This window comes from Octopus bimaculoides, chromosome 15, assembly GCF_046866305.1.
Source record: "Octopus bimaculoides isolate indiv1 chromosome 15, ASM4686630v1, whole genome shotgun sequence".
NCBI lineage: Eukaryota > Metazoa > Mollusca > Cephalopoda > Octopoda > Octopodidae > Octopus > Octopus bimaculoides.
In genome coordinates, this window is record NC_142942.1 from 56,746,856 (window position 1) to 56,772,434 (window position 25,579).

The 25,579-nt window shown below is 37.7% G+C and overlaps 1 protein-coding gene across 13 annotated transcripts in view; it reads right to left on the bottom strand.

Annotated features, from left to right (window-relative positions):
* Nucleotides 1-1,511: 1,511 nt before the first annotated feature.
* The window catches only part of LOC106882513 (peroxisomal leader peptide-processing protease), a 63,775-nt gene continuing 39,707 nt past the window's right edge, over nt 1,512-25,579 (bottom strand). For 6 of the 13 annotated variants that reach the window (XM_014933211.3, XM_089363918.1, XM_089363917.1 and 3 more), the window contains 7 exons: nt 24,431-24,595; nt 23,664-23,813; nt 21,521-21,642; nt 14,396-14,484; nt 10,727-10,812; nt 6,220-6,294; nt 1,512-4,172 (listed from right to left, as the gene is read on the bottom strand). In XM_014933211.3, the coding sequence (XP_014788697.1) occupies nt 4,141-4,172; nt 6,220-6,294; nt 10,727-10,812; nt 14,396-14,484; nt 21,521-21,642; nt 23,664-23,813; nt 24,431-24,595 (719 nt within the window). In that variant the 3' untranslated portion in view covers nt 1,512-4,140. Of the gene's footprint in view, nt 4,173-6,219; nt 6,295-10,726; nt 10,813-14,395; nt 14,485-17,191; nt 17,261-21,520; nt 21,643-23,649; nt 23,814-24,430; nt 24,596-25,579 lie in introns of those variants that run through there. The other 7 variants (XR_016244486.1, XM_089363919.1, XR_016244488.1 and 4 more) reach the window with 7 other exon arrangements.

The following is a 25,579-nucleotide window of genomic DNA, read 5'->3' on the forward strand; positions in this document are numbered from 1 at the left end:
TAAATAGCATCCTGTACCTTCATCAGAGCCTTGAATATGAATTACAATTTATTTTGGAAAAAATAATTACATTTATGCAATATACAGGGAAGGCATTACCAATAAGAAAGTCATTACTGGTGTATATAAAAAAGCATATATCCAAAAGGTAATTAAATTCACTAGTAGAAGAAAAATGTATATATATATATATATATATATATATATATATATATATATGCACTGCACACACTCATAAACCCCATGCAGACACACAGAACCTCATGTATATCATTGGCAATATTTTCTTCCTCCATCTTCCCTTCTTTGAACTTTCCTATATTTCTGACAAAGAGCTCCGCTCGAAACGTCAAATTCTCATTCTTTCCTTTCCTGAGCATCCAGTAACACAATATCTGTATCACGTCCTCGTGTTGTTTTTTTTTTTGTCGTTTTTCTTGTTTAAACTCACTCTCTCTCTCTCTCTCTCTCTATATATATATATATATATATATGTTAATTCTCTAAATGAGGTATTAACAGTAACTGTACGATAAAGTGAAGTATATTGCCACTTAAATGTGGCTGACCCCTAGGGGTGGATGTTACTGTTGCTTTTAGCCCCAGGAGGACATCTCCTCCAGCTGGCTTATCGACACACTTCTGTGTCCTGTTTGTTTTGCCAAGGGAAGTTATCCCGCCCATCGTGATCTGTAGCACGAACGGACCCAGGTTTCAGGGTTATTTCCCTTTGTCAGCGTCCGATAGCCACCGATCTGCGATGAGAAGGACAACTCTTGGCAAACCTTATGTATCTTTTTCCAGTGAAATTATTCACTGATATCGAAAAAGTGAAAACAAGCAATGTTAATTCTCTAAATGAGGTATTAACAGTAACTGCACGATAAAGTGAAGTATATTGCCACTTAAATGTGGCTGACCCCTAGGAGTGGATGTTACTGTTGCTTTTAGCCCCAGGAGGACATCTTGGCAAAACAAACAGGACACAGAAGTGTGTCGATAAGCCAGCTGGAGGAGATGTCCTCCTGGGGCTAAAAGCAACAGTAACATCCACCCTTAGGGGTCAGCCACATTTAAGTGGCAATATACTTCACTTTATCGTGCAGTTACTGTTAATACCTCATTTAGAGAATTAACATTGCTTGTTTTCACTTTTTTGATATCAGTGAATAATTTCACTGGAAAAAGATACATAAGGTTTGCCAAGAGTTGTCCTTCTCATTGCAGATCGGTGGCTATCGGACGCTGACGAAGGGAAATAACCCTGAAACCCGGGTCCGTTCGTGCTACAGATCACGATGGGAGGGATAACTTCCCTTGGCAAAACAAACAGGACACAGAAGTGTGTCGATAAGCCAGCTGGAGGAGATGTCCTCCTGGGGCTAAAAGCAACAGTAACATCCACCCCTAGGGGTCAGCCACATTTAAGTGGCAATATACTTCACTTTATATATATATATATATATATATATATATATATATAGGAAAAATAGAAATCGAAAATGCACTGAAAATATTTGAAATATTTTATTTCTATTAAAATATTTAAAGCTTTAACCAGTTCCACAGTTTACACTGATTTTCAAAAAGTTCAAATATAAAGACCTGGTTCCTGTCGCAATTGTCTTGCTTATGACTAGTGTTTGAAGCTTGCTCTATTTTTATAGGGAGTTGATGGCTCAAATTAGTATATGCTTTGAATAGAATTTGATTGGTAGAGGATAGTCACATGACTGGTCATATAAATTTTTGAAGATTCCCCGTTAAAGTGACAATGTTTGGCATCATAAGTCAAGGCTGACACAGTTGACTGGACATGTCCAAACAATCAATGCTCTGAATGTGTTGTCATGTGTTTGTAAAGAATGAACACATGATTAAGTTTATAACCTTTTGTGTGTTTCCAGTTACGTTCATGTCATGTGACAGTGTATTTTGCACCTAGAAGGAAGGCTGACACAGTTGAGTGAACATGTTTAGTTATAATCAAGGCATACCAAACAAAAAACACTCCAGACACATCCAATAATCTACCCTTTATTAGAAAACACAACCCAAGAATGAAACAAGCATTCAAAAGACAATCAAGTCCCCTGCAAAATTCCTCACAAGTGCTAAATTACCTTGCACAATTCCTATACAAACAGTCAAAAAGATGTAGCTGCCCCAATTGCAGGACCTGCATTAACCTTATTGAAGACATGAAATACAAGTTCAAATCGGGACAGACTTTTAACATAAAAAAATCACTTTACATGTTATTCAAGGATTTTAATATATGCTATAAAATGTCAAAGATATAATGAAGATTACATTGGTCAAACAAAGCTTACGCTAAGAAAGAGACTGACCATTCACTGACAACAAATACAAGACCACAATATTAGACAGATTCCCCTGATTAGTCACATAGACATATGGGCAAAAATAAGTCCGCCAAATTCCAGGTCTTCCCACTTTACCTATGTTCAGCAAATACCATAGATGAAGCATGGATAAACAAAGAAAATACTTTTATACAAACCAAAACTTAACAAACTTTAATAAGAGTACATACAGAAATAATTATTCACACACAAAGTTCATTCTGCCACTTATGAAGACCCTACATAGCTAACAACCTAAAATTTTAGTCACTTGACTACATACAAACAACTCTTGTCCACTCTGCCACCAGATTAAATTAAATTTGGAGTACTTTGATCATAATTAGACATGTTCACTCAACCGTGTAGGTTTTCTTTTTAGGTGCAAAATATGCTGTCATGTGACACTAACACAAGAATGTAGTGGGAAACATACAAAAGGTTATAAACTTAATCATGTGTTTATTCTCTGCAAACACATGACAGAAAATATTCAGACCTGATTTGGGCTACCTGGTGTCATCCACTGTCGGGGTATGTTTCTGTTGGAAATGGAGTCCCACCCATAAGAAACAATAGCAGGATAGGTGAAAACAATCATTGCACAAAATAAAAATTAATACCAAATTCATCTTCTGGTTACTTAAGAAATTATTATTATGATATGTTTTTGTGTGTGTGTGTGTATGTGTGTGTGTGTGTGTGTGTGTGTGTGTATGTATATATATGTATGTGTGTGGGGGTGTGTATATATATGTATGTGTGTGTATGTATGTGTATATATATATATATATATATATATATGTGTGTGTGTGTGTGTGTGTGTGTGTGTGTGTGTGTGTGTGTGTGTGTGTGTGTATATGTATAAATATAAATATATATTTCGGGAATAAATGATGGAATTTTTCCCTTATGAGGTTTTTTCGCGCTAGCTACTTGATAAATTCTTGTAAAAGAATTCGTCCTATTATTGAGTTTAAATATATTACCAGAATATATTCAGTGCTGAATTTATTCTGAGTAAGAGGCATATTTACCGAGATGCAATTTGAAATTCCCGCCACTTACATAGGGAAATAGCGATGAACAGTCGTCTATATGCTATGCTGGATACACGGTGTTCGTTTGGTATGTTGATTCACTGTTTATTTCTATTTTTCTGGACCATATTATACTGACGAGTAGAAGTTGTATAATACTAAAATAACTACGAAATCAAGATCTATAATTTAGTCCGTTTTTAAGGGGTTGGCTTTGAGAGTTGCATTTCCTCGCATTCGGTAAAAATGTGCTTTTTATAGTAGTCTGACCTTAGAGTCCCTCATGGCGTGAGGCGTTATTGTATAGCAATGCCCTTATATAAATATATATATATATATAGTTTTAGGGAAAATAACCAATTTTCAAGAACTCATCGATGAAAATCCACTATCACATATATATATATATATATATATATATATATATATATATATATATATAAATTCAGCTGTGATTGGTTACTGAGTCCCTACAAACATCAAATAATTCCCACAATGGTGTCTGCATACCACAGACACCAGAAACTGCATCCAAAAGATGACTATTTGACTACAGAATGTTCTCATTCAAACATTCTACAGTTACTATCTTTGTTAGTAATCAAATTTAATTAATCCACTGTCATTGCTACCACCACAGCCATCATCATCGTCATCATCAACAGCGTTAGAACCATTGACATCATCACCAGTGCCACCATCATAGATTAGAGTGAGAATTTTAAGATATTTGATCACAATTTACTGAGAAGATTCCTGCTACAATCTGAAATGAAAAGAAATAATTAGAATAGAAAGCACTTTAACAAATTAACAACAGATTTTAGAACCTCCACCTGAGCTAATTTCTTTTGGATATCATAAAAAGATATTTAGTGTGTGACCTTTTGTCTATAACTTATAAGCAGTACATAAAGAAAGAACAGAATCAAACAATTTAAAATCTTCAGACTCAATACAATCTGCAAGACTTTCCAAAAGTTTAGCATTTAAAAACCAATTAAAGAGATTTCTGGTCTTTCACAATTTGATTTTTCATTTGCTAAAGGAATCTCAATTATTTAATTAAATTCTTTTCCAAAACTGCTAAGTTATGAGGATGCGAAAAAAAACTAACACCACTTGTCAAACAGTGGTAGGGGACAAATATAAAAACACAGATGTACACTCTCACACACACACACACACACACACACACACACACACACACACACATTTGTGTGTGTGTGTGTGTGTGTGTGTGTATGCATGATGAGCTTCCACAGTTTCTGCCTCACACATTGATGATCCAAGGGATATATGTAGTTGAAAACACTTGTCCAAGCTGCTGTGCACTGAGACTGAACCTGAAATCATGTGGTTGCAAAGCAAGCTTCTTCACCACACAGCCAGGCCTGCACATAGTATTAGGTATCTGATCTAATTTTCTTTTATCATCACCATTTACTGTCTGTTGTCCATGCTGGCATGCGTTAGACAGTTGCAAGCTGTACCAGGCCCCAGTCTGATTTGGCATGGTCTCTACAGCTGGATGCCCTTCCTAACACCAACCACTTTACAAAGTGTGCTGTATGTTTTTACGTGATGCCACACAGGTGTTTTTTATGTGGTGTTGCACAGGCACTTTTACCTGGCCCCACATGGAAGCTTTTGTGTTTATGGGGATGTAAACACACCAACACCAGTTCTCAAGTGGTGTTGGGCTACAGACACATATACAAAAGGCCTCTTTCAGTTTCCATCAAACAAATCTACTCACAATTCTTTGGTCAGCTCAAAGCTATAGTAGAAGTCATTTGCCCAAGGTACCATGCAGTGGGACTGAACCTAGAACTATGTGGTAAGGAAGCAAACTTCTTACCACACAGCCATACCTGTGCCTATAAATGAAAATAAAATTTTAAAATTGATTCTTTATGTGTGGTTCTGTACTGACTGATCCATGGCCCACTAGTGGCCCATGGCCCAATGGTTGCAGATCCTGCCTTAGAGGATAATTGATTAGAGATCCTATGGCTCATGCTGGAGATAAGGTTGCCGAAAATGCTGGAAAGGTGGCAGGAAAGTCAGTTGATGTATCTTAATTCATCTTTAAGTTTGTAAAAAGGTTTATATGTAGATCTAGAGCCTAAGAAGTCAGCCTTGGTTAAATTGATGTCCACAGTTGTGTTCAGGTTTTAGCTATAACAAAGTTTCTAAAGCACAATCACAATAAGATGATGATTTAGCAATGTCTCACACACAAACACACATACTCCCAATGTGTGTGTATGTATATATATATATATATATATACATACATACATACAATATGTGTATATATATATATAGAGAGAGAGAGAATGAGGGGAGATACAGATGAGAGGAGAAAGGGAGAGCAAGTGAGTGAAAGGGATAGAAATATATAGATAGGCAGAGAGCTAGCTAGATAATGAGACAGACACTGAGAGATCTATTCAAAAAATGGGTTGAGAATGAAACACACAGAAAGAAAGAGCTAAGTAATAATAGGCAGAAAGAAAGAGACAGAAAGAAGGAAAGAAAGTGAGAGAAATATGTATATATATATATATGTATGTATATATATATATATATATATATATATATATATATATATATATATATATATATATATATATATATATATATATATATATATATATATATATATATATATATATATATATATATATATATATATATATATATATATATATATATATATATATATATATATATATATATATATACAAAGCTAAGGAGTAAGAAAGTGAGATTAAGGGAGAAACTAATGAAAATAAATGTAACCATACCAAAGGTAGACTGTAATTTCCATATCTGTCTTTCCTTGCCAGATTTAAGCCATAACTGTTTCAAATATTCAGCATCTGTAATATTAACAAAAAAATAATAGTCTGAAACATTAATCATACACTAATTAATAATCTGTAATACTGATTTCCAATTTTGGCACCAGGTTAGCAATATTGAGAGATGGAGTAAGTCAATTACAGCAAGCCCAGAGTTCAATTGTTACGTATTTCATCACCCTTCAAAGGATGAAAAGTGAATTCAATATTGGCAGAATCTGAACTCAAAACATGAAGATGGACGAAATGCTGCCAAGCGTTTTAGGATTTTCAATTCATGAAATAGCAACTACAAAAGTGAGACTGCAAGTTCATCTACCAGATGAACAAAGAACATTGCTCAGAAATAATGAAGATATATATGGCTGTCAATGAATGATATGAGAACAGCATCGACAGAATGCTTTTCATTGTGCATCAATTGCTGTCTATTTGGAGAAAATCGTTTAGAGAAAGGAATAGTATACAGAGCTGAGGTACAAATAAAGGACTCACAAGAATACAAGACATACAGGAGCCTTGAAATATTCTTTCAAGACTAGATTATATTCCGATCGAAATTCATTTCGATACCCTGAAAATAAGACAGAAACAAGTTTTGCTAAACATGTCTGCCAATTGAAAGAAAATGATACCTGTCCTTTCAAAATCAGCTGGACAATTTTGGAGAAAGCAGCCTTTCCTAGTAGTTGAGCAGTTGCAAAGAGACAATCTTCTTTGTGAATCTTCTCTGGATTGCTTCAAGGTCCGCTGTTAATTTCACACTGGTGGGTTACCATAGCTGTGAGCAGTAATCCAGGCGGCTGAGGATGAATGTCCTCCAGAGGACCATCATGGTTTCCTTATCTCTGGTTCTGAATGTTCTCAGGATCCATCCAGCCAGTCGTCTGCACTGGTAATGTGCACTTGGAAAGAGGTATCATCACTCATAAATATATGTGTGTATATATATATATGTATATATATATATGTATATATATATATATATATATATATATATATATATATATATATATATATATATATATATATATATATATATATGAATATATATATATGTGTATACATATAAATATATATATATATATGAATATGTGTATATATAAATATATAAATAATTATGATAATATAAATAATATATATATGCATACATACATATGTATATGTACATACTTACATGTATACATATGTCGTTCTTTGTATTGTCTTGTTTTCCATTTGTTTCTTTCGTTGTTCACAAAAGCCCTTATTCCATGTCCTCATACATCATATTTTTTGTTGTTTATGTTTTGTGATGTCCTGTGCCCACATATGTATATACGTAGACATGTAAGTATGTATGTATACGTATGTAGATATGCATATATATTATATTATTTTATCTGAACGCCTCACATCCTTTTCCAAGTAAGTTTTATCCTAATAATTCTCATGTGACTCTATTCTTCCTATTATTCTTCCATTTCTTTTTTCTCTTCCTTTCTCTTATTCTTGTACCCACCTTCTTCCTCTCTTTTTTTCTCTTATCCTATCTCTAAATCTTTTCCCCTCCCTTCACAGTTCTCTGTCTGTCACTCTGTCTCCTTTACTCACGTGGCTCCCACGTGACCAACGGCCATCTTTCTTTCTTCTAACTTGTGTTGCATTTTTTCTTCCTGTTGCAGCTGAACAAGGAAGACATATTCTTGTCTGTCTCCTGTCCAAGCTTGTTTCTTTGCGTTTGCCACCACAACCTCGTTTAGGCTTAGCAGCCCTTCCTGTTTGTTTTCACAGTCCTGCTTTTGTCACCAATTTTGGCACTCCGCAAAATCCCCAAATTTATTTAATTTGCTTTGCGGGAGCAACTGTTTTATCGAAGGCATATTTTGTCATGAATTGCTCGAAATACAGATTAGAAAAACAACTGACAACTGACGAAGGGTCGTTTTTTGTGCTGTCTGTCTTGTTTTCCACACACGCATATACTAGCAGTAAAACCTGTCATTGATTGGGTAATTATTTTTACTGTTTATCGGGAGCCACATTCAATCTATTATTATATGTATAATTTCCTCCTCCTGTATGTGTGCATTTTTAGAAGAGATAACTATGTAATAATTGAAGTTGGCTATGTGCAAGTCTTTTTGCAGCTTCTTGCTTTGTTTCTTGCATATGATTTGATGCTTTTTGAAGATGATCAGCTGCAAGTTGTGCATGTCTTTCATCTTTGTTTTCTGCTGCACGTTGAGCTGCCATTCTTTGTTTTCTATCTGCACGTGGTGCATTTCATTGATGTTCGGTTTCAGCTTTTTTTCTCTGTCGCTGATCTGCAAGCCATGTGCATGTCTCTTCATCGGTTTCTGATGCATGTCATGCATTTGGTGTTCGTTTTGTGACAGCCTTTTTTATGAGATACTTTTTTGATAATAAATATCAGTAAATAATAGTGAAATGAATTTACCAATGTTGAATGGTGTCAGTGTTTTTACTGAAATTCCAATGCTATATTACAGGAATGCAGGGCAAGGTATTGTGTGGTTGTCTTTATTTTTTGGCATGTTGATGATTTTCGTTTCACAGTGAATTTCTGTATGCATATGGGTTCACTGTCACATTGTCTCTGCTTATGTGACAGAAATTTGCATATTTATATCTTAACGGAGAAGTTAGAAAAATAGGTATACCTGAAACATGAATGAATATACACGTGTGTGTGCATGCGTGTGCGTGTGTGTTCTTTTAGAGAGAGAGAAAGAGAGACAGACAGATAAAAAAAAATAGTAGTGTGATTTCTTTAAAGTTCCGCTCTGCTGGTGAAAGTGGACAAAACACCCACACTTATACTTTTCTCTTATCTTTTCTTTCATTTCACTTTTTACTTGTTTCAGTCATTAGATTGTGGCCAATCTGGGGCACCACCTTGAAGAATTTTTAGTTGGATGTTTTGATCTCAGAATGATTTTCTTTTATTTTACTTGTGACAGTCATGAGAGAGAGGGAGAGAGGGAGAGAGAGAGAGGGAGAGAGAGAGAGAGAGAGAGAGAGAGAGAGAGAGAGAGAGAGAGAGAGAGAGAAGAGAGAGAGAGAGAGAGAGAGAGAGAGAGAGAGAGAGAGATTGAAGGCATCGATTCTTTGAAAATTTTGGAATTTTAGCTTTGGTAAAACCATTATTATTATCACCATAGTTAAAGTGTGAAAGTGGTCAAAACACCCACACTTATAAATAAGATGGTGTCTCAATTATGTTTTGTAGGACAAACAGACAAACAAACAATCTCTCTTATATATATATAAAGAGTTACATATGTGTGTGTGTTCATGTATATATAATTCTTAAGAGGAAGATATGGAATGAAATAGTGAGGGCCAAGCTCAAGATGTTGGACCTCATGGAGAATATGACAATGGACCAAGATTTTTAATGATATGAGGTTCTTGAGAAAATCTGCACACCTCAGTGAAACTGAGTTCTGAAAGTGCTGTGTTTTCCACCCACATGTAACATTAAATTTTTCACATCCACCCCAAATAAACCAAACTACATCTCTTCTCCTCTGTCTTACATCTCTTCTCCTCTGTCTTACATCTCTTCTTCATGTACTATGTTTATCTCTCTCCCCACCACTCCTGCAGCCCAATTCTGTCCTCTCTGTGCTATCAAACATATCATTGCTATCCAGTCATCCTACCATTGCATTCCCCAGTCTTTTTGTATTTATGTGAACTCCCTACTCACGCACCTTGAGCAATCCTCTACTGTTCAATTTATATTCACAACCTTGTATCTTGAGAGTATGCCTTGGCACATCACCATCATCTCTCTCACTCACTCTCTCTCTCTCTCTTGCTTTTGCTCTCTGCCCTTTGCTCACTCTCTTTCTTTCTCACCCTCTCCTGCTGACTGAAGTAACCATGTATCTCCTCTGCAACAAGACACCTATCCCTCTATCATACTCTAGCCTCTCATCACTTGACACAAAGCCACCCCTTTCTAACCCTAACCCCACTCAAAGGATCTTTGTCTTGCAAGTTACTTGGTGACCTTGCCAGTGCTGGTGTCACATCAAGAGCACCCAGTCTACTCTGTAAAATGGTTGGTTTTAGGAAGGGCATCCAGCTGTAAAAACCATGGCAAAACAAATCTCATCAGTTCTGGTTCCACATAAAAAGCACCCGGTCCACTCTGTAAAGTTAGGAAGGGTATCCAACTATAAAAAACATACCAAAACAGAGCTTGGTGCAGTCCACTAGCTTGCCTGCTCAAGTCAAACCATCCAACCCATACCAGCATAGAAGATGGACGTTAAATGATGATAATGAGGAGGAGGAAGAGGAGGAATAGTGACCTTCAAGGCCCCTAAAGCAATAAATGATAATATGTGAATATTGGATTGAAAAACCCCTCTGGATAGAAAATTTGAAGGCTATAGACATATACTAAACAGACAATCCATTAGGGAAAGGAACATACCATTATCCTGCAGATAGGGTTCAGTAATAACCTTCAATGTTGTCATTGGAATGACCAAACTCACATGGGCCTGATTAATCATCATTCTGAAAAGAAAAGATAAAAAAAAAAAAAGGTGGCCCCAGTTATTAATTACATCTCATTTGTTGTCATTGTGTCTTCACTAAAGTTGCCCAAGCTGTCACCTTTAACATCCATTGTCAATGCTGGTATGGGTTGGACAGTTTGACTGGGGCTGGCCAGCTGGAGGGTTGCAACAGACTCCAGTCTGATTTGGCATGGTTTCTACAGCTGGATCCCCTTCCTAATGCCAACCACTCCGAGAGTGTGCTGGGTACTTTTACCTGCCACCATCACAGGTGCCATTTGCATGACACCGGTATCTACCACGACTGTGGTTTTGTTTGTCTTCATGGGTCTTCTTCTCAAGTATGACATAATGCCAAAGGTTTCACTCATTGCCTCCATGAGGTTCAACACTCAAAAGGAGCTCAGCCACTTTGCCTCTGTGAGACCTAATGCTCAAAGGGTGCTGTTTATGGGTGCCAGTTACATGACACTAGCATCAGCCATGACTACAATTTCACTTGCTTGACAGGTTTTCTCAAGCACAACATATTGCCAAAGGTCTTGGTCAATAATCATTGCCTCTATGAGATCCAAAGTTTGAAGATTATTGTTCACTACTTTGTCCCATGTCTTCTTGGGTATACCTCTTCTACAGGTTCTCTCCACAGTACTTCGACAGAATTTGCTGAACATTTTGCTTCAAATGGATGCAATTTTGAAAAAGACTTCAAAGTGCACATTCTCCGAAAATATTCTGAATCTACTTCACTTTCCCTACTCAAAATGCATGAGGAGAAATATGTTTGTGGGTTATTAACATCATGCCCTGGAGAAATGAATAAAATGACAGGAGAATATCATCAAATTTACACAAAACTGTTTAATTAAGTATTCTTTTTTCTTTCCTCTTTTTTCTGTCTTTATTCTGTTTTTCTCTTTTTCCTGTCTTTTGTTCCGTCTTTTTCTTTTCACCTGTTATAAAACTGAAACTTAAAGACTAATAATGTCATCTGATCAACATGTGGATGTTAGTTCCTCTCATTCATAATTTAAATTTGAATTTCTATAATTTTGAATTTTTATCCCTTTCTATTTTGAGCTTGACAAAGACAGGCTTGCTGTTGGAATATCGTTCAACCAACAAAATATCTAATGCTATTGCATCACACTTTTTGTCTTGTCTGTTTACTTTTCTGAAGAATTACATCAATCCTTTTGAAATATTACTATTATTATTATTGTGGTGAGCTGGCAGAATTGTTAGCACACACCAGGCAAAATGCTTGATGACATTTTATGTTTTTATGTTCTCAGTCCAAATTCTGCTGAGGTCGACTTTGTCTTTCATCCTTTTGAGGTCGATAAAATAAGTACCAGTTGAGTAGTGGGGTCAATGTAATCAACTGTCCCCCTCCCCCAAATTTCAGGCCTAGTGTCTATATTAGAAAGGATTATCATTATTTTATTATTATCATTATTATTATTATTATTATTAGTAGTAGTAGTAGTAGAGCCAGTGAGAGAGCTATATATGGTAGCTACCTATTAGATAGCCACCATAGGATTTTCGAGCGAGATTGTTGCCAGTGCCCCTGGACTGGCTCTTGTGCGGGTGGCACATAAAAGACACCATTTTGAGCGTGGCCGTTGCCAGTGCCGCCTGACTGGCCCTCGTGCGGGTGACATGTAAAAGCACCCACTACACTCTCTGAGTGGTTGGCGTTAGGAAGGGCATCCAGCCGTAGAAACTCTGCCAAATTAGATTGGAGCCTGGTGTTGCCATCCGGTTTCACCAGTCCTCAGTCAAATCGTCCAACCCATGCTAGTATGGAAAGCGGACGTTAAACGATGATGATGATGATGATGATGATTTTCCTTAAATCATACCATGCCATTTTTAAAAAAAAGGATACAATGTTATTGAAGATATACAAAACAACGAGCTGCTTGCAGTTGGAATGTCTTTCATCATAAGGCTGCTTAGTCAGGGTTAACTTGGGGCTTAATGACAACAATAATAACTTGTAGTAGTAATTTATTTTACAGACCCCAAGCTGATGTCCAACTCCTACTATTCCCACCTTTCTATACCTCTGATTTCATCCTTGACTCACCTCTCTCACATCCCACTCTACATGCTTCACATTATTTTTGCAGCAACCTGTTACCTTCCTGATCTACTCCTGCTCTTTCAACTGATATTCAAGATTGATCGAAACCTTTCACCCATATATTCACCACTAACTACATTCTCCTTTATCCATCTGCCATTCTCCTTCCACATTCTTAAGAATACACTTACCTATCTACTCATCCTATCTGATCCTCCTCTGTATCACACTTCTCTTATATTCACCTTCTTGTAAATTGAGGGTATTCCCTGACATACCTGCACCACCACCATCATCTTCTCTCTCTCTCTCTCTCTCTCTCTCTCTCCCAACAAGGTTAACCATGTATCTCCTTGCAACAAGACACCTGAACCTGTCTTTCTATCATGCTTTATCTTCTCTTCACCCAACATAGAATCAACTCCCTCTATACTAAACTCCCTTAGCTGAGGGGGGGGGGGGGGGTCTTGTCTTGCAAGTTACTTGCAAAACAACTAATCCTGGTGCCATGTAAAAAGCATTCTGTAAAGTGGTTGGCATTAGGAAGGGCATCCAGCCATAGGAACCACATCCAATGTAGATATTGAAGCTTGGCACAGTCTTTTGGTTCATTAGCTCCTGTTGAATAATCATCCACCCATTGCCAGCATAGAAAATGGTAATTAAATGATGATGATGATTATGACAGTGATGTTGATTTCTCTATATGTACCTATTTACTTTATTTCCCAGCATACAAGCCAACATAGTATGTAGTATAGCAAACAAGTAGTACAAACATTCAAGTGTCACTATTGTCTCCCCAAATCCTGCTGCATTTCAAATGGAATTTTTGATTTTCTGAAGCCATCTAAGGATATATATGTCAACCTACCGTTTTTAGATGTAAATTTTGGTCTGACAAATTCAATATGTGTGTTGTAAAATACAGTATATAGGCACCTATTTCTATATGTACCTATTCTAGAAAAGAGTATCTTCCAACTTTAGAAGTGGTAACACTATGTCCTGACATGTCTTTACCCTTTTGTTGCCTTAGTTCTGTTGAAATACACTCTCTTTGTTTCAATCTATTTTGGAAATATTGAAAAATTTAAATAACCTTGTCATTATTAAGTTGATGCTTGAAGCATAAATTAACATGAAATTTTGACGGAAAATTTTTATTTCGGTCACTTTTGAAGAGAACGTTTGTATCATAAAACCATAGGTGACCTCAGGTAGGTTGGTATCCAAAGGGATAAAGGGCAACTAGAAGAGTTGATGACAAGAAAAGCTATAAAAACATATCCTCAGAAAATCTATCTAACCTATACCAGCACAGAAAAGCAAACTTAAAAGAATGATGATGATGAACCTAGCACTAAAATAAAGAGAAAGAAAAAAGAAAACTAGTGTGACATTAAGCAGAAGCTAATATTTCTGGGAGACAATGTTCACATTTTGATAGTAAAGTCAAGAATTTTAGCAAATAGTAGTAATTACATACTTGACAGTAGAGCATGCCATTCCAACAATATTTCCAGATTTTGACATAACTGCACCTCCACTTGATCCAGGGTAAACAGCACAAGTAGTCTGGAAAGAAATTAAAAGTTCAGATGACAGGAATAAAAAAAAAACAAGACCTTCTTTTAGTCAAATGAATTGACCCCATTACTTTTTTTTTTCTTGTTTAAGCCTCATACATTTTATTAGTCTCTTTTCCTGAACAACTAAGTTATGATACCAACACCAGTTGTCAAGGGGTGATGGAGGACAAGCACAGATACAAAGACACATGTGTGTGTGTGTGTGTGTGTATATATATATATATATATATATATATATATATATATATTTATTTTAAAGATTAATGGACAAGACAGAGTATAGCAAAAAACATTTATTAGCACAACAATTGTTTCAACTTCAAGCTGCATGTTAACAGTCAAAAGGCCTGAATCTGACAATGGCGTCATGCATGACTGCCTTACCCACCAGAAATCAAAGGATTACACACACTGGGCCCCTCCTTATATACTAAATTCTTCACATTTTCTTATTTTTATCTTTTACTTTCAACAATAACACCATGACCACAAGTATTCACACCCACACCTGATTCATGTTAAATGATTTGTGTTTTTATGGTATTTTCTTTTTAACCAAATCCACCCTAGCACAAATGCATCCAAACTGCTAAAAACTCTCACTAGCACCATTTACCTTGAAGTGAAATCGGGATGTAAATCTGTGAACTCATAAGCATATTACACCACCTGAAGAGGCTCTTTTGCACTGTGTGTGTTGCATCTGGCATTATTGCATTGTCCCACACTGACTAGGGAGCAGTGCAACATGAAGCTGAAATGATTTTGGGGGGCTAATAAATGTTTTTTTGTTACACTCCATCTTTATCTATTAATCTTTGAAATATACTCTATATGCACCCATGAATTTCTGGATATAGATCCAACGATGAATGCAAAGTATCACTAATGATGCCTAGTAGCCATAATTGGTGAGCATGTTCTGCAGACACTCTCTGGGACTCACCCTGAAACAAGGTTTGGATACTGCATTTAATGCCTACTTTCTAAGTCTTCATTCTTTAACTTTAAATTTCAATTTTATATATATATATATATATATATATATATATATATATATATATATATATATATCGTTATAAATGAAGGACGACACTTTCATCACCTCTTATAAAGTTTTTTAAAGTCTTGTAAAGTCTAATATATTCTTTTGTTGTCTTATACCACCTTATAAATATTTATTTTGCATAAAAATATTTACTGCGGAGAGACTTTTTGAACGCCCTAAATATGGACATTGTATGATGATGATGATTGTGTGTGTGTGTGTGTGTGTGTGTGATCAGCAGCAGCTGTCTGGTGAAAGTTAGCAGGGTGGAAACTTCAAAGTTGCTATCACCTCCTCACTTGAAAAAGATAATAAACATATACTCTACGGAAAATTGTTGAGTAATTCTTCAGTTTAATATTAAATCGCTGTTTTACATATAACTTGACGTAAAAACAATCATCGACATATCATTAGCATATAGATAAATTTTCTGTGAATCAAGTTTCCTCTTGAAGAGTATAACATGATTTAAAAAGGTTTCAGATAAGAGTAAACAGCTGCATTGGTTGATTGATGAAGAGTTATTTCCCTTCCATTATCGACTTCTTGCTGAGTCGAAACTAAATCCAAAAAGTTCTCCTGTCTTCACAGTTTGAGCAATAGTGATACCGAGAAATATCGATTTCTTTTTGACTAGCTAGAAGGGCAACAAGCTTAGGAGAATAACAGAATCGATTGATGCTAGAGGAGCAAAAGCTAAACTCTAGCAAACATTTAGTCGAGTGTTGTACCAATTCAAGCCAAAGATTGAAGCTCCACGCAGCAGTTCCGTGTGCTAGAAAAAGCAGCCTAATTCCCTTAACTTAAACCCTGAAATAGAAAAGACACATAGGACATGTATAATGTGATCTCTCTCTCTCTCTCTCTCTCTCTCTCTCTCTCTCTCTCTCTCTCACACACACACACACACACACACACACACATGGGAGGAGGCATAATGAGGAATTTTTACAGTATTTTTGACTTTAAGAAAAAATACACTTTTTACAAATGTTCACAACCTTTCAAAAACTTTATCAGCTAAGCAAATGACCTTCTCTAAATACTATAACATCTTTAGAACACTATTTCAGAAAATTATCTTCATTCTTTTTGAGCATATAAAAAAAAATTTTAGCTGGAGCAGAATGAGTAAGCCTAGACAAGGTAAATTTGCCTCTTTAATTCTGCAGATTTACATTTGAAAATAGATTCATATATATCGATATCCATCCTTAGACATCAGAAAGATCAGAAATGAAACAAAAAATTTTTTAAATCTAGGTTAAATGTAAGAGGATCATGGAAAAATGGCACATGATATAAACTTAACCAAAATCAACTAAATCAAAAAACCCAGCATAAAATATTTTCTATAGCTTCAACACAATCTGTTGGAGTAGCTTTCCTGATATATTTACACATCATGCAGTTAAAGAGAAAAAATTATTAAAATTTGTCATTACTCATTCTACCCCATTTCAGACGTCTCTTTTGAAAATCGAAACTTACAAAATTATATATTAGTGTGGGAAAAAATTGACTTGGAATCCAAAAGAGAATAGAATATTAATTGTTAAACAACAAAAATTATCCAGATATTTTAATAGCTTCAATTACAATTGGATCAAATTTGAGGAAGAATTTCATGAAAAAAAGGTACCTGTCATCTGGCTGTGTTCCAAACTCTCTCAAATTCAACAACTACAACTATACTGACCAATTTTTGCTCCTAAAGTGATACAACAGTAGAAAATGATGATGCAATACTTGCAATGTAATGATTTCAGAAAGAGAGAAAATGATAAGTCACCTAAATTGCTAAGAACCTTATCAGTGCAAAACCAATTGTCACACCCTGCCCAACCATAACCAACCACTTTTTAAGTACATGCATATATATAAATGCACACACACACGCACACATACATACATCATCATCATCATCATCGTCGTTTAGTATCAGGTTTCCATGCTGGCATGGATTGGACGGTTTGACTGGAGACTGGCAAGCCAAGAGGCTACAACAAACAGGCTCCAATCTGATCTGGCAATGTTTCTACAGTTGGATGCCCGTTCTAACGCCAACCACTCCCAGAGTGTAGTGGGTGCTTTTTACGTGTCACCAGCACGGGAGTCAGTCAGGCGGCACTGGTATCGGTCACATTCGGATGGTGCTTTTTATATGCCACCGGCACAAGAACCAGTCAGGTGGCACTGGCAATGACCCACACATAAATGGTGCTTATTGTGTGCCACCAGCACGGGAGCCAGTCAGGCAGCTCTGGTATCGACAACAACTACAATTTCTATTTGATTGTGATTTGATTTCATTTTGATTTACTTGACTCAATAGGTCTCCTCAAGCACGCATATCACCCAGCGATTCAAAGGTACTTTTTAAATGGGCTGGTTATGCGACACTGGTGTAGGCTACAGCTGGGATCTCACTTTCCTTGCTGGGTCTTCACAGTCACAGCATGTCTCCAGAGGTCTCGGTCTTTTGTCATTGCCTCAGTGAAGCCCACCATCCGAAGGTCATACTTCACCACCTCATCCCAGGTCTTCCTGGGTTTACCTCTTCCACGAGTTCCCTCCACTGTTAGGGTGTGAGACTTCTTCACACAGCTCTCTTCATCCATACATAGCACATGACCATACCAGTGCAGTTGTCTCTCTTGCACATCACATCTGATACTTCTTATGTCCAACATTTCTCTCAGGGCGCTTACACTCTGTAGTGTGTGCACACTGACATTAAACATCCAGCGGATCATGCTAGCTTCATTTCTTTCAAGCCTACGCATGTCTTCAGCAGTCATGGTCCATGTTTCACTGCTGTGTAGCATGACAGTTTGCACACATGCATCATACAATCTAACCTTCACTCTGAGCGAGATGCCCTTTGTCACCAGTAGAGGTGGGAGCTATTCTTATTCTAGTGGCAATGCTCTTTGAGAATCCCCCCCCCCCCCCACTACTGACTTGGTCACCTAGGTAGTGGAAGCTATCAACTACTTCTAGTTTCTCTCCCTGGTATGTGATGGAATCCATTTTCTGAGCATCTTTGGTGTTTATTACCCCTGTGCATCTGCCGCACATGAAAGCTATCTTCTCGGTTAATCTTCCTTTGATGTTGCTGCACCTGTTATGCATCCATAGCTTACACTGGATACATCTTATGGAGTTTCTACCTACACCTTTTCTACAGATCGAGCAGGGCCATCTACCTGAAGGGATTTGTAATGTGTTCGCCTTCCTACTTACTAAGACTTTGGTTTTTGCAACATTGATTCTAACGCCCTTTGATTCTAAACCTTGCTTCCACACCTGAAATTTCTTCTGTGGTTCTGGTAGTGATTCTGCTATGAGAGCAAGGTCATCAGCTTAGAGGATATCCCAGGGGCAACCTGTCTTGAATTCCTCTGTTAATTGTCTGGAGGACTATGATGAATAAGAGGGGGCTGAGTCCTGATCCTTGGTGAACCCTTACTTTTACCTGCAACTCTTCACTATACTCATTGCCGACCCTTACCTTACTAACAGCATCCCTGTACAGCTCATAATAACCACTCATCAATCCTAGTGTCTGCATTGCCCACCAGATAAGGGATCAGGGGACCCTGACAAAGGCTTTCTCCAAGTCAACAAAAGCCAAGTATAGCGGTTTATCTTTGGCTAGGTATTTCTCCTGCAGTTGCTGTACCAGTAACATAGCATCAGTGGTGGTTTTACCTGGCACAAAACCAAACTGCATCTCATCTAAGCAGACTCTCTGGTGTTGGAGTGATCATTAGTGATAGTGATGTTATGCCTCCATTGATCTTCCCAAGCAGCCTCAGACTCAACACAGAGGCCTACATCAAGTGCCTGGAGGAGGTAGTGCTACCCTGGGTCAAGAGGGTGGCTGCTGGAAGACCCCGTGTCAGGCAACTCTGCACCATGCCACGCAAGCAGCAGAACCCAGTCATGGCTGTCAGGCACACCACCCCTAACATCTGGCCACCTAACTCCCCAGAGTTCAACTTGATTATTATGTGTGGGGTGCAGTTAAACGAGAGGCCAACAAAACTCCTTGCAACACCAATACAACACTCTGAAATGTTTGTATTGGAGTGTCTGGCATGAATGACAAGCAATACATGTTTCCAAATTTCTGGCTGAGTGAATTGTGTCATGGTGCCATTTTTCTCACAGACGGTGCCCAAATGACCCTACTATACTGTGTAGTCAACAAAATCAAGAACAAACAATGCACATGTGCAAAATCAAAAATTTTTGCTGTGGTAGATTTGCAGGAACAATAAGCACTAAGGATACACAGGACTTAGACTCTCTCAAATACCCCGGAGCCAATCTTGAGGTTGTAAATAGTTTCTGTTAACTAGCTGAACAAATTAGCAATGGTGGAGTATTGTTTCAAGAATAAGAACAGAATGGAGGAAGTCCAGAGAGCTATTACCTTGGTAACAAAAGAAGTGAAAGGTAGAGTGTATGATGGCTTGTGTGTGAACATCTATGCTACATGGTAGTGAGAAATGGGCTCTGAGTGCAGAAGACATGTGTAGACTAAAGAGGAATGAAGGCAGCATACTCTGTTAGATGTGCAACATCAGTGTGCATGTACAACAAAGTGCAAATATATTGAGAGAAAAGATGGGCATAAGAGGAATCAAATGCAGCATGTAAGAGAAGAAGACTACATTGGTTTGAACATGTGATGCGTATGAAAGAAGAGAGTTGTATAAAGAAGTGGTGGTCACTGGAAGTGGATGGTAGCTGTGGAAGAGGAAGACATGGGATGAGGTGGTGAGGACGGATCTCAGAGGAAATGCCAATGGACTGAGATGTCTGGCAAGATATAAGGTTCTTGAGAAGACCCACCTACATCAGTGAAACTGGGTTCTAGAAATGTTGTGTGTTTTAACCACATGTAACAAGAAACCCCCCCCCCCAACCCAACAAACCATACTACATCTCCTCTTCTCTATCTCACATTTCCTCTTTCATGCCTTATGCTTATCTCTCACTCACCAATCTTGTCCCCACTGCGCCCTGTTCACTGTATTATTGCTGTCCCCCAGGTTTTCACCAGTCACTGTATCCCCTGCCCCTACTCCCTATTTGCACTTCTTTGGTGATATCCTGCCACTTATTACGACCTCTTTACCCTGAGGGTATGCCCCTTGCCACTTACCACCATCTAACTCCCTTCCTTTGCTCTACCATCCCATTTATATTCTGACCGCTCCCCCTCCCCCGGCACTTCGCCACCATCTCTCCTCCTGCTTTCTCATGCACTCTTCCACCCTCTCTCCCTCTCTTGCTCTTCCCTCTGACTGGTTAACCATGTCTCTCCAATACAGCGACACACCTGCATCTGTCTCTCCGTCACCCTCTAACCTTTCATCATCTGACACAATATCACCTCCTCCAATACCCCTCCCCTCTCAAGGGATCGGTGAATATACTATACATATATATATAGTATATATACCTACTAAAGTATATATCTATTATAGCCCTGGGCCAACTAAAGTCTTGTCAGAGAATTTGGTAGACAGAATCAATGTGGAAGCCCTCTGTGTGTGTGTGTTTGTGTTTGTTCCCACCACTTGGTTTATTTAGGGCCCTGTGACTTAGCAATACAGCAAAAGTAACCAATAGAATAAGTATCAAGCTTGAAAAATAATACTGATATCGATTTGTTTGACTAAAGCTTTCAAGGTGATGCCCCAGCATGGTCACAGTTCAATGACTGAAACAAATGAAAGATGAATGACAAACCGTACCTCTATAGGCATTGATGCACATTGTTTGAATTGAAGACCTGGTAGTCAAGGCTGATGTGTTTTTGACAATAGGAATCTTCCATCAGAGGTGACCTGTGGCTTCAAACAACAGGAACAGCTACATGTACTGGCAACAACAACAACAACAACAACAACAATAGCAGCAGCTACTATCATAAAACAACCAATGTTTTACTAACCTGAATAAGAATATCCGTTTGCTTGTGTTGAACAAGTCTGGCAACCACTCCAGATGTTACAGTCGGCTGAGGGTTTGAATGTGAGGTGAATAAAGCAAAACCAACTGCATAGACTGGCATTCCTGCCCATAATAAGAAAATAAAAAAGACATAAGTTTTTCGTTTAAAATTCATTGGTATTGTCTTTAACCCTTTAGCATTCAAACTGGCCATATCTAGCCAAAATATTTAACCTGTTTCAATTGAAACTGGCCAGATCTGGCCTCTCACTCCATCCCTAAAATGTCATTCTAAAACTAAGCAGTGACACCATTAATATCTCTAAAAAATAAGATAATTCATGATTAATTCAAAACAATATAAATAAACAAACACTGCATTTGACGGAATAATCTGAATGCTAAGGGGTAAATCTTATATCTTTTACTTGTTTCCCACATTGGACTGTGACTATGTTGGGGCACCACCTTGAAGGGTTTTAGTTGAATAGATTGACCCCCAGTACTTATTTTTCAACTCTGGTATTCTGTTAGTCTCTTTTGCCAAACCACTAAGTTATGGGGACATGAACAAACCAACACTGTTTGTCAAGCAGTGGTGAGGGAGGACAGACACAAACACAATGACACACCACATATACGCATAATAAAATCGATAAAAAGTGTACAGTGAGCATGGTATGGGGAGTAGGAAATCTATTTTGAATAGTCCTTCTTCAGAGAAATTTGAAAAGGGAGAAATTGATGAAAGACAGTTAGTGAAGACTTTTACATCCGCTAAGTTAGGAAAAATAAAAATCTTTAAAACTTTGCCGTCTCTCATTAAATTTCCACCCACCATGGCAAGTTCACTGTACTCTTTTCATCGATTTTATAATTGTCAATGCAGACCAACACCAGCCTCTTTCGAATCTATTTCATCTCACACACACATGCATACAACAGGCTTCTACACAGCCTCCATCTACCAAATTTACACATAGTGTAGTTGTCAGTCTAAAGTGCTATGCAGGGACTGAATTCAAAGCCTCATAGTTGCAAAATGAACTTCTTAACCACGCAACTATGTCCAAATAACAAATGGTTTGTGTTACAGCTAATATATTTTTTGCTCAAGAGTGGAACAGAAAACAAGTTAGATGACTGAGAAGATTTTTTAATGAAGTATTTCAGCCAAAAACATTGTGCTTTCTCTCATCGCATTTTGTGTGCCAACAAACACTTATCCTTTTGCACATTTACTTGTGTCAATCATAGGATTGCAGTAATGCACAGGGCACTACCTTCAGTGAGATTTAGTCAATCTTATTAATCTCAATATTTGTTTTAAGCCCTTGCAGACAGGAAGCAGTACTGACCACATCGAACACTGTGTGTGTGGCCAGACGAGGGTGGAGGTCATTGCCACATAGTAGCCATGGCTGCAACCTCTTTTCTTTTAGAAATTTCTGATAACAGCAGATGATGGTTATGGCAGCAACCTAGATTTCTTCTGGGAATTTCAGATAAGCTGTCTTTTTTGGGTTATTGTTATGTGAAGCCCACAGATGAGATTATATGCATGTAATTGATGTGTAGTCATGTGGATCTCGGTTGTTGGTGTGGAAAAGTGAATATCACTTCTGTTCAGAAGCTTGCAAAAGTGAATAATACTCCCACTCAGTTTCATAAACCAAAGTGATCTGTAAAAGCATGGACATTGCTAGTGAAATCATCATCATCTTTTAACATCTGCTTTCCATGCTGGCATGAGTTGGACGGTTTGACTGAGGGCTGGTGAACCAGATGGCTGCACCAGTCTCAATCTGATCTGGCAGAGCTTCTACAGCTGGATGCCCTTCCTAACGCCAACCACTCCAAGAGTGTAGTGGGTGCTTTTTATGTGCCACCGGCATGAGGGCCAGTCAGGAGGTTCTGGCAATGACCATGCTCACGCTCAAAAGGTGTTTTTACAGGCTACCTGCACAGGAGCCAGTCTGATGACACTGGCAATGACCACACTCGAAATGAATTTTCTCACAATCAGGATGCCTTTGAAAAATAAAATTCAGAGATGCAAGGAATCAGTACCAGGGTGTCCCTACAATGATGATGATGATAATAATAGTGAGTTGGATTAAGATTCAAGACCAGAGAGTGACTACCAAGAATCCAACAGCGAGAGCAGTGATGAACCACAGCCAGCAGGAATTGTGAGAAACCGTACGACATCATTGGACTCTGATGACCTACTGGTTGCAGTGTTCTGATAGCTAACAATTGATGTAGGCAGCTTATTCCATGCTTCAACAATTCTGAATATATAAGAAAATAGAAACATTTATAAGATTTGGAATTTCAATGGATGCTGTTCATAATGGTGTCAACAATAACAACTTTACAACAGTTATTATGACAAGAACCTCCATAAGATCCATGGGCAAACTGTGGCCTGAATGGCCTAATGAAAAATGAATGGCCTAATGAGAAATGGCTTTGAATCTTTTTACTGGTCTGATCTGCTTGATGATAAGTCAGTTTTCATGTGAGCCGCTTCTCCAAAAAGTTTGCCCATACCTGCTCTATATGGTTGCTTAATCTGTTGGAAGTAGCAGCCAAACTTAATTTCAAATGACTTGTCTCACAGACAGGATAGGTATGCTGGATAAAGCAGTCATGAATGTAATTATATGAGAAATGAAGGCAGGAGAGACGCAACTGAAATGAGTGCTGGGTATGATGATGATAATGACAATGAGATGATGTAACTGCCACTACTGCTGCCAACATTCAGTAGGAGGAGGAGGAGGAGGACAATAACAATGGTAACAGCAACAAGAACAATAGTGATGAAAATGATGACAATGGTGATAGTGGTGGTGGTGGTGGTGGTGGCAGTGTTTATGGTGGTCAATGGTAGAGGGGTACAAACCTTCAACGGCCGTAGTGATTTCTGGAAAAGATAGCAATTTAGTTGGTGTCAAAAAAGAGTAGTTGTTCAGTTTTAAGACAGCCACATCAAAAGGTTCGGTTAATGGAGTAGAGTAGACAAGTGTTGCCTGATGCCAATGTTTATCTCCATTCAACTTTATAGAAACTGGAATAGAAAGGAATTCACTTGAGATTGTCTTCATATAATTTTACTGAAACTATAATAGAATGTATTTGTCTTAAAAGTTGGAGAAAAAAAGAAAAATTCAAGTGAGTTAATTTGCTGTAAAGAGTAAGAAATTCCAACATTTCAGATATTAGTAATTCTTAAAATCATGAGAGAGAGATTTTGAAACTAATACCAAAGTTACTAAGATTATCTTTCTAAATTATTTTTATGCAACTTTACAAAAACTTGAATAGAAAAAATTTCTTATGAGAATGGATATGGGACCTAAACCCCCTCAAAAATGATGGTGGTACTGGTGCTGTTGTGATAGTGGTGTGGAGGTGATGGGGGGGGGGTTACTGCTAGTGGCTAATTCTGTAACACTCTTGGGTTGTCAGGCACCACAAAGAACACCTGTCTTTGGAGTGCTGATTCAGTTGGAAAAATACACCTGTAGGAAATTTCATTTTCTTACCTGAACCTATGGAAAAATCTGGAGCCCCACAACACTTGTTAACTTTACAGAGCTGCAGATACTACTTCCAGTGTTGAACTAGGATGTTGATAGTTACACATCTATCACACGGGTCTAGAGTAGTTCCAATCACGGGATATGAATCACTGACATTTTGTTACTCATATGTCACCCAATAGAACTCTTTCTCCCTTTTTTCGTCACTCTGTGTGTGCATATTTGCATGTGTGTGTGCATGCATGCTGTACTTTCACAAAAAAGAATGGATTGTATACACTATACATTGTTCCTGCAATCAAAGCTGGACACAATGCAGCAATAAATTGCTGACTGGCAACTCAAATTAGCTCTAGACAAGTTTTATATTTTGGTGGAAAAACCTGGAACTTACCGTTTCCCTTTGCAACCCTAACCTTATGAAATCTGCTGATGAACATGATCCAGATATCATTGTCAACAATGGTCTGCAGTGAATAAAATCATCAAAAAGGCTGAAGGTATCTTAC